Genomic DNA, 9,578 nt, shown 5'->3' with positions numbered 1-9,578 from the left:
GGATTGAATAACCTGAAGGGGCTTCAAGTTGGTGCGGGCTGCGTGAGCGAACACTACGCTTGCATACGTCATAACGGGGCGTATGCAAGTTTTGTAGAGAGTTACCTTATTACGGAGGGACAGTTTGCTTCGCTTGCAAAGCGTAGGGTAGAGACGTCCTAATATGAAGGCGGCACGGTCGCGTACCGTTTTAATATGGGGACGGAATGTCATCCCTCTGTCGAGGGTGACGCCTAGGTATTTGACTTGCGAGGCCCACGGTATGGGCTGGCCAAAGAGAGTGATGGGGCTAACGGCGGAGGTGTTTGCGCGCCTATTAAGGAGTGGGATGCTCGAAGTGGTATTCGGAGGGCGACCCCTTTTGAAGAGCACCGCTGTGCTTTTCGTGGGGTTGATGTCGATGCGCCACTTCCGGAACCACTGTCCCATGGTAGCTACTGCGATCTGGAGTCGCCGATGCAGCAACGACATCTTCCTACACGAGTAGTAGATAGCCGTGTCATTGGCGAAGTGCGCTAGATGGGTCTCCGGAGACCAGGGTATATCATTGATATACAAACTAAATAATAACGGGGAGAGCGCGGAGCCTTGCGGGACTCCGGCAGTCAGATGACGGGGAGTGTGTTCCTGGTAAAGGCTTAGGATCCGGTATATTCAATGTGCCATTTTCAAGTCTTCTGTTTATTTCACTATCTCGAAATATTGGTGCATCAGTTTTTTCCATGGGCTCCAACATTTACATAAGTAAAACAGTAATCTGTACGGCGCACAGTTAGTAGAACTATAGGATAAAAGTGTTCGTAATTGTAGAAACATTGACCCGCCACCCACTGGATTTATAATTTTTATTTGCTTGCCATTAAAGGCACCAACACTATTAGGAAAATTAGTTCTCTGAAGAAGTCCTGCAGCTATATCTTGCCATATATCACAAGTTTTTTTTGGAATGCATTCATCACGTAAATTTTCCCAAATTACGAGAACGTAAACGAACACAAGGCACACCTATACTTCCAAGTAAAATTGAGTTGCAACAAGCCTACCAAATCACCAAACCTTTACATACAAATCTAATGAGTTTATGTAAAAGTTGCATAACGGGCGCCGCAGCAATAACACAACCAGATGTGTTTTTAAAGGAAGTTGATTTTATTACAACAATTATATCAAACGAAACGTTCAGGTATCGAAAGAACTATCGGCGCAGGACACAGTCTCTAAGTCGGTGACGGACACCCGGCCTGTCTGTCGGCTGTCGGTCGGTGGAGGCGTACTGCGCGTCATTTGGCGTATGCTAAATGGAGGGAGTGGTTGCTAGAGAAACTTAATCAAACCTCAGTCACCCGTCGGCACACCCTCGAGGCCGTGAATCTCAATAACTACGGATAGCAACAATCGATCGATTTTCAAAATGGATCGCCAATCGATCTATTTTGTGAAGTTCCCTCCCGTGCATTCCATTTCAAGCAGATATCATTATGATTATGACTATGTAAGAAAATATCATACATTTGGGTTTTGACGTACTAGTGAATTTTTTATTACGTATTACGTATTTTATGAATAAAACACGTGTTCCAACATTTTCTAAGCAAATCGTCACTAACCCATACTCCCGATACTGAAGTTTTGGTAGCGGAGCGTAATCATAATCTGAGAAACGAATCGTCTCTCAGTGTCATTTGACATCAGATTCAGTCAGTTTGAAATTGAAGGAGCTTTTGTACGTGGTTTGTTGCTAAACAAGTAACTAATTATCAAAATATTGAATTATTAAGTTAGTGAAGTGAAGTGAAATACTCACCATGGAAAGTATAAGTGCAATGGTATGTATACTATTATTTTAGCGTGTTCTTACTTTCTATATTTTTATTCAACAAACTCCCGCTTTGAAGACGCTTCGTTTCGCGCCTAATTTGTGTAAGCACTTCACATAGGTAGTAAGTAATTTCCTATTATTTCCAGGCATCAAGCAAGCTTCTCACAAAGGACGAGACAAAAATACTGCTTTCGTTTATTGAAAGTAGCAAAATTATTTATGATAAAACAACAAATGCGACTACTAACAAATTGAAAAATGAGGAGTGGAAACGCATAAGCGACCAGTTCAATGCTGTGGTTAGCTACCACATCCTACCGGACACCACAGCATTTGCGTTTAAAATGGGAAAATCTTAAAAAGAATTCCCGTAAACGCAATACACAAATACGTATGAATAACATAAAGGTTAGTATATTTATTTATTTTAACTACAAGGGATACACAGTGAACTTAACATTTGACAAGCTTAACATGATTCTCTGGTTTGCCATCATCAAACCCTTATTTCCTTTTCACTGGACCACCTTTGACATATCTTCTTTCCAATAAAAAAAGAATCATCATAATTGGTTCATAAACAAACAACAGTTATTGTACACTCACAACTATTTACCATACTAATCAATATGCGTGATTAACTACGTGTATATCATTATATATATATATGTCGCATCCGGGTCAATAGTTCGGAATATCAACGATACACAAACGTCAAAGTGACAGAATGGCCGTGTCGTGGTTGACGACTTTTAGTAATATTAAGACGGTGGTTTTGATTATTATTTTAAATGATGAAATGTTGTTTTGATAAATATCACAAAATGAAGGGTAGACTCCGTAACGCCACAGTTATAAAATGGCGGTACGTGGACAGAGTCGTGGCATTCCGTGTCAGACAGTCGTTCAGTCCGTATCAGACGGTCCGTCCGTCTCAGTCAGTCAGTCAGTCGGTCTGTCGGTATGTGCAACGAAACTGTCGGTTTATCCTGTCATTGTGAAAGTTGTGTGTGTTGAGTTTCAATAATTATTATTGAAAGGTTTTGTTGACTGAACTGAGTTCAATCGAATACGAGTGATGACGGAACCTACCGCTTAGCCATCCCTGCCGCCGCCGCCGACATCAGAAGTGGGATCAGGACTCTACTCTCACTGGCGTGACGTGTTTGAACATGTTCGAAGTACAGCAGAAAAACATGATGCAGATCAGAATACTAGTAGTGGTACGCCACAAGAGCGTGAATGCAGCATACGTAAGTCGTGTAACAACGTCTCTGTTACCTCGATGGAAGATCTGAGCCACGAAGAAATCGTCACATCTTACGTTCTGGCTCATGTTGCCCAGTTTGACTGTCGACTTTATCACATGGCATTTACTAGCGGAAATACAACACGTAACAAGCTATTGCAAGAAATTAAGGAAAGTGCAAATCTCAAGTGAAACTTCGATCGCAATAATGGATCTGTCATGACGAGTGGGTAGTTCCGACAAGAATTATTTTAAGCGGCTGACTTCTGCTAGAGTTACATGGCACTAGTGCAGTAAACCAGGACATGAGACTGTTAATTGTCGCTGAAACTTTAGAATCTACTAGATTCAATACCAATAACACTACACGTTCGATGACTTCGGGCTCCAGCAAGCAAGCAAACAAAAAAGCAAGCAAGTTTCCGTGGGGAAGAAAAATTGACACATCTGAAGTCGTCGTGACCTGTAAGATAAGACGTCCGGTGCGTTCGTGTCTGGCGACGCGGCGGTGTTCGGGTCCCGCTGGCGGATGCAAGTTTTTCTGGTGAAGTGCGTGCTTGACAAGTGTTTGCGGTTGGCTTCCGCAGTGTGGGAGTAACATCGTGTAGGAGAGGTGGAACCCGCAAAATTGTAGTTTGCGTGGTGGCTGGTAAGATTTGCTGTGGTAAAAAGTTTGCGTGGTGGTAAAATGTCTTGTGAGTCTGCACAGGTAGCCGGAGGTGAGTCTTCCGCGGTCGCGGCCTACCCAGTCTGCGAGAACCGGGCAGATCGCCTCAACGGTACGGAGGCCGGCCGACGGGTCCGCCAAACGACGAGACCACGCCTCTAGCACGGACTGCCGAGATTGGAGCCCCCGCGCTCCGGCTACACTTGCGCTAGGGCGCGCCACCTCGTAGGAGACTGTGAGGTATCCTTGAATGACTCTGACTGACTGCGATCGCGCGCTGCCGGCGTCGCAGCGCGGCGACTTTCTCGTGGGTAAGGACGTGGCGCCAGACGGGTGCTCCGTATAGTGCTATCGACCGCACGGGTACCATCACCCTGCCTATTTCTGCCGTGAAGCAGTGTGTATTTCGGTTTGAATGGTGGGGCAGCGGTTTTAGCTATTCTGAGACCTTGGAACTTGTATCTCGGGGTGGATGACGCGTTTGCGTTGTGGATGTCTGTGGGGTCCAGTAACTACATGGCACCAGGTGGGCTGTGAGCTCGTGCATAGTCCACCCATCTAAGCAAAAACATTGCCTCGAATTGCCGCCGAGGCAAATTGATGGCGCGATGTCATCGACGGCCGCGAGCAACGCAGCAGCGGAGCGACGCCGTGACGTGCCGGTAGCTGCGTAACATCGGTTATTTTGGTAAATGAGAAAAATCTGGTGAGTCGTTTTATTTTTATTTGGAATCTGGTGCCGAATGTTCTCTTGTCGAGAAATCTATTAGTAGTAGCTTCATAATTCAGCAATTTCATACGATGGTTCTCATAAAAGGTTAGTCGATTACAGTCACAGGGATGACTATCATTGAACACTTGCAGTCACAGGGATGACTATCATTGAACACTTGCAGTCACAGGGCTGACTATCATTGAACACTTGCAGTCACAGGGATGACTATCATTGAACACTTGCAGTCACAGGGATGACTATCATTGAACACTTGCAGTCACAGGGATGACTATTATTGAACACTTGCAGTCACAGGGATGACTATCATTGAACACTTGCAGTCACAGGGATGACTATCATTGAACACTTGCAGTCACAGGGATGACTATCATTGAACACTTGTAGTCACAGGGATGACTATCATCGAACACTTGTAGTCACAGGGATGACTATCATTGAACACTTGTAGTCACAGGGATGACTATCATTGAACACTTGTAGTCACAGGGATGACTATCATTGAACACTTGTAGTCACAGGGATGACTATCATTGAACACTTGTAGTCACAGGGATGACTATCATTGAACACTTGTAGTCACAGGGATGACTATCATCGAACACTTGTAGTCACAGGGATGACTATCATTGAACACTTGTAGTCACAGGGATGACTATCATTGAACACTTGTAGTCACAGGGATGACTATCATTGAACACTTGTAGTCACAGGGATGACTATCATTGAACACTTGTAGTCACAGGGATGACTATCATTGAACACCTGTAGTCACAGGGATGACTATCATTGAACACTTGTAGTCACAGGGATGACTTAGTTACTGTGTACATGAATTGTACGGGGAGAACTTGCAGCAGTAGTAAATCACTTATTTTCGTTTGTGTAATCTTTCAATGTCGTTATAGAATTTGTGATGACACAAGACTTTTATTTAGTAGAGTGGTCAGATATGGCCGAGCGTGAATGATACTGTGCGGTATTGGCTTTTGTTTCAGATTAACACACGAGGACGTGTGTAACACAGGATGGCCGTGTCGCATCCGGGTCAATAGTTCGGAATATCAACGATACACAAACGTCAAAGTGACAGAATGGCCGTGTCGTGGTTGACGACTTTTAGTAATATTAAGACGGTGGTTTTGATTATTATTTTAAATGATGAAATGTTGTTTTGATAAATATCACAAAATGAAGGGTAGACTCCGTAACGCCACAGTTATAAAATGGCGGTACGTGGACAGAGTCGTGGCATTCCGTGTCAGACAGTCGTTCAGTCCGTATCAGACGGTCCGTCCGTCTCAGTCAGTCAGTCAGTCGGTCTGTCGGTATGTGCAACGAAACTGTCGGTTTATCCTGTCATTGTGAAAGTTGTGTGTGTTGAGTTTCAATAATTATTATTGAAAGGTTTTGTTGACTGAACTGAGTTCAATCGAATACGAGTGATGACGGAACCTACCGCTTAGCCATCCCTGCCGCCGCCGCCGACATATATATATGGCTAACTCTTTATGGCATACTAAATATGTTATCTGTAGAACATATTTAATTAATATCCAATCCTGTAATTAAAATTTTATCTTTCTCTTTTTTTTTTTTTTTTTTTTTTTTTTTTTTTTTTTTTTTTTTTATTGCCTTTGTAGGCAGACGGGCATACGGCCCACCTGATGGTGAGTGGTTACCGTCGCCCATGGACTTCAGCAATGCCAGGGGCAGAGCCAAGCCGCTGCCTACCGCTTAATACTCTCCACAAGCCTCGTTTGAAGAAGGACATGTCATAGCGCTCGGGAAACACCGTGGAGGGGAGCTCATTCCATAGCCGGATGGTACGTGGCAAAAAAGATCTCTGGAAACGCACTGTGGATGACCGCAGTGGCTCCAGGTAGTATGGATGAACTCTACTCCGGTGGCGGGCGGTGCGATGGTAAAAACGAGATGCTGGTATCATCTCGAACAACAACATCTTTTTTAGACTTGTGGCGGTGGTCCATCCTACATCCCCCCTGATGATGTGTTGGACAGAGTGGCTGCATTGTTAGGAAGTACAGTAGATGGGTTCACAGTAACGTATGGTGGTGATGCGGAACTAATACCATGTGTCGACAGTATTAATGGTGGTGGTGATGAACATGGTTTGGAGGGTGTTGCAGTTTTAGATAATTTAATTGATAATGGTGCTGAGGTGTTGGAGTGTAATAGTGGTGTTGAGGTGTTGAAAGAAAGACACAGGGCCTTGCTCAGTCACACCACCTAAGCCCAAAATTTTACACACTCCCAAAGCCAGCGGTAAATTATTTTATTAAGTTATATTTTCACTTTGCATAATATTATTGTTGCCAAAGCGGGGTAGTTTATCAAGTACAAAAGTTATTACTTAAAATTAGAATTTATCTTTCTTTACAACTACAAGTTGTAAATTTTCTAATTTTCATAAAATTGAATAAATTTCCAGAAGCTGGTGGCCTAGTTTAGTTGCTATCAATTATAGATAGTAGAAAGATTTTAGAGTTTATTGTGGACTGATAGACAGAAAATGCATGCGGAGACTTTATTGTTGTCTTAACACTTCCATGTTAAGACAAGAAGAAATGCATGTGGAGACTTTATTCTGAAGGTTAAGTCTCCGCGATAATTACTAATATTATTTACTTTAATTCTTACAGGTTTCAAAAGAAAATCAAAATTTGATGAGTACCGGGGATCCAGAAACCAGGCATTAGCAAATTATTATAATGTAAAAACTAAACTTTTAGAAGCAAAATTTGAAAATATAGTGTTAGAAAATAAAAAATTAAACAACAAAAATTTCAACGACATTTGACGTTGTTTTATTTTTTTAAATAAAAGAACACTTATTGCGGCTTAACCATAATAGGTAGACCTATGCAGTCGCGACACTTTTTGTAAATAATAGTGTGTTCTACAAAGTCGTAGTACATTATTTTGTTCTATAATCAATAGTTTTCGCAGGACATGCGGTGTAAAGAATATTTTAGGTAAACTTTTTACACCTTGGGTTACATTATTGGAGTTTTAGTAAGGATCCCTAATTTTTTTCAAAAAAGATTATGGCCCATGTCACCCGGGAATAGTGTAGCTTCCAAACATTGAAAGAATTTTGAAATCAGTTCAGTAGTTTCGGAGCCTATTCAATACAAACAAACAAACAAACCTTTCCTCTTTATAATATTAGTATAGATAGTAGCATCATGTGCAGAACCAGGCCACCGAGCTACAACATTCATAAACTTCAAATCAGCCTCACAAACGGCTTGAACATTTAATGAAAAGTAGCCTTTTCGGTTTCTGAACTCTTCGCCTACTGTGTGATCTCGAACAATATTGTTTAATTCCACGATGTAGACAATTTTATCTTTTACATAATTATTAATGACTTCATTATTAAGCTTTTACTTACTTGGAGATTGTATCCGTATGTGAGTGCAGTCAATTGCACCCAGGACACGTGGAAACTGAACATATTGAAAAAACTTGTCCACATGATTAGGGTGCATTACAATGTATTTATTGTACAGTATGGCTATAGCTCCAGATATATCGTGAACTATTCTGCTGGCGGTCGATTTTGACACTCCCACGAAATCCGCTACAGAAATTAACATTGTACCCAATGCATAAAATCAGAGGGTTAGGAATAGCTGGTGCAGTGGTGCAAGTCCATGATTTCTGTAAATAATTGGGGCGTATTAATAATAAGTGATCCTATAATTAAGTAGGTAAAAATACTGTTTTTTATTGTGATAGAGGTACATACCGATTGCAGGTTACTTTTACATGTGGCATTATTTCCGATAAAAGTAACTCTACCGCAGCTTTGTTAAGACGAAATCTAAATTTAAATTCAGCATCAGTAGTTATACGGCAATACCTTCTGCGTGATCCTGATGGATCTTCGTCTCCATCAGTATCATCAGTAACCTCATTATCCCAATCTGAAAGCTGCTCCAGCACTTCTCAAGATCACTGTCACTATCACTAGACATTAAAGTTTCGGCCATTATGTTCTATTTTAATTCTTTCAGTAATTAATAAGTCAAATAAATATTTTGTAAACAGTAAATAATCCGAAAGATTGCTTGCAATCGACCAAAATTTTAGGATCGTAAAAATAGATTGCAGATAGCCATAAATAGATTAGTCAAAGAGGAAAGATCGAGTATTGAAACCCAACCACAGACTTTTTCCAACAGAGGGCGATCCAAAAAGTGGCAGAAATGGATTGACGCCCTCTTGCAGATAGATTGCATTTTCGGATTTCCAAATCTGTAGTTTGGTTATTGAAACAGTTTTTTTATTTTTGGATTGAAATTTCAATCCGAGATCACTGAAAAAATATCGAGGATACGTTATTGAGACCGGCCGTAAGTAACAAAATGGCAACTGCATTGAGCAAACGATACGCAAAAAGAAGACTAACTCAAGCAGCAACACTTACAGTACTTGACTAATCCTGGTAAATATTTTGAGAACATTCAAAATGAACATAAACTGTTTTTTATCGGCCTACATGTGATGAAATGCTAAACGAAATTGTTAATCTGATTAAACGCACAACAAAAAAAAAAAAGTACCTCTTGAAAATTTGCCAGCGCCAGACGAAGACCTGCGAGAAATTGACATTCAGTTGTCTACTTTAATAAATGAAGAGGAACTGAACAGATGGTTAAGTTAAGCTTGCTATTGATAATGGCGGTACGCAACAGCGAGGGCGTTACCTATCGCTGGTATATGAAGATTTAAAAACTAATCCACCTACTAGCGTCGAGCCAGAAGCGTATATTTTCTTCGGCTGGAATTGTCTGCAATAGATTGCGTTCGTCTTTGAGTGACAAAAATTTGGGTGCACTATTTTGTACGTTCATTTTACATGAGTAAGAAGAAATTCTAATAATTCAGTTCTGATTTCTCTTTTTTTTATGTTACGTTACGATATATACAAAATGGTATTAGTTATTATTTTATATGTCTTAACTATGTTGTTTAAGTAATGTGTCAAATTTATAACTAGTTTTTACTTGGTATTTTAGTTAATTAGATAAAGAACTGATTATTAACCAAACGACTGAAACTGAAATTATATTAGAATAGT

The 9,578-nt window shown here is 40.9% G+C and overlaps 1 protein-coding gene across 1 annotated transcript; it reads left to right on the top strand.

Moving 5' to 3' along the window:
- The first annotated feature begins 1,853 nt into the window (after positions 1-1,853).
- LOC114248311 (uncharacterized) lies at positions 1,854-7,264 on the top strand. Its single transcript, XM_089728779.1, has 2 exons — positions 1,854-2,227; positions 6,441-7,264. Exons 1-2 carry the CDS (start codon positions 2,111-2,113, stop codon positions 6,720-6,722), a joined length of 399 nt encoding a protein of 132 aa, XP_089584905.1. The 5' UTR covers positions 1,854-2,110; the 3' UTR covers positions 6,723-7,264.
- The last annotated feature ends 2,314 nt before the right edge of the window (positions 7,265-9,578 follow it).

Source organism: Bombyx mandarina, chromosome 07 (assembly GCF_030267445.1).
Source record: "Bombyx mandarina strain Sakado chromosome 07, ASM3026744v2".
Classification (NCBI taxonomy): Eukaryota; Metazoa; Arthropoda; class Insecta; order Lepidoptera; family Bombycidae; genus Bombyx; species Bombyx mandarina.
Note: the sequence above shows the minus strand (reverse complement) of the source record. Positions and strands in the feature narration are given on the sequence as shown.

Excerpts from the sequence above, each read along its gene's own strand:
- LOC114248311 (XM_089728779.1), top strand. The coding sequence starts at position 2,111 with ATGCTGTGGTTAGCTACCACATCCTACCGGACACCACAGCATTTGCGT. Across the intron at positions 2,228-6,440 it reads TACGTATGAATAACATAAAG|ACTTGTGGCGGTGGTCCATC; the intron begins GTTAGTATATTT and ends CATCTTTTTTAG.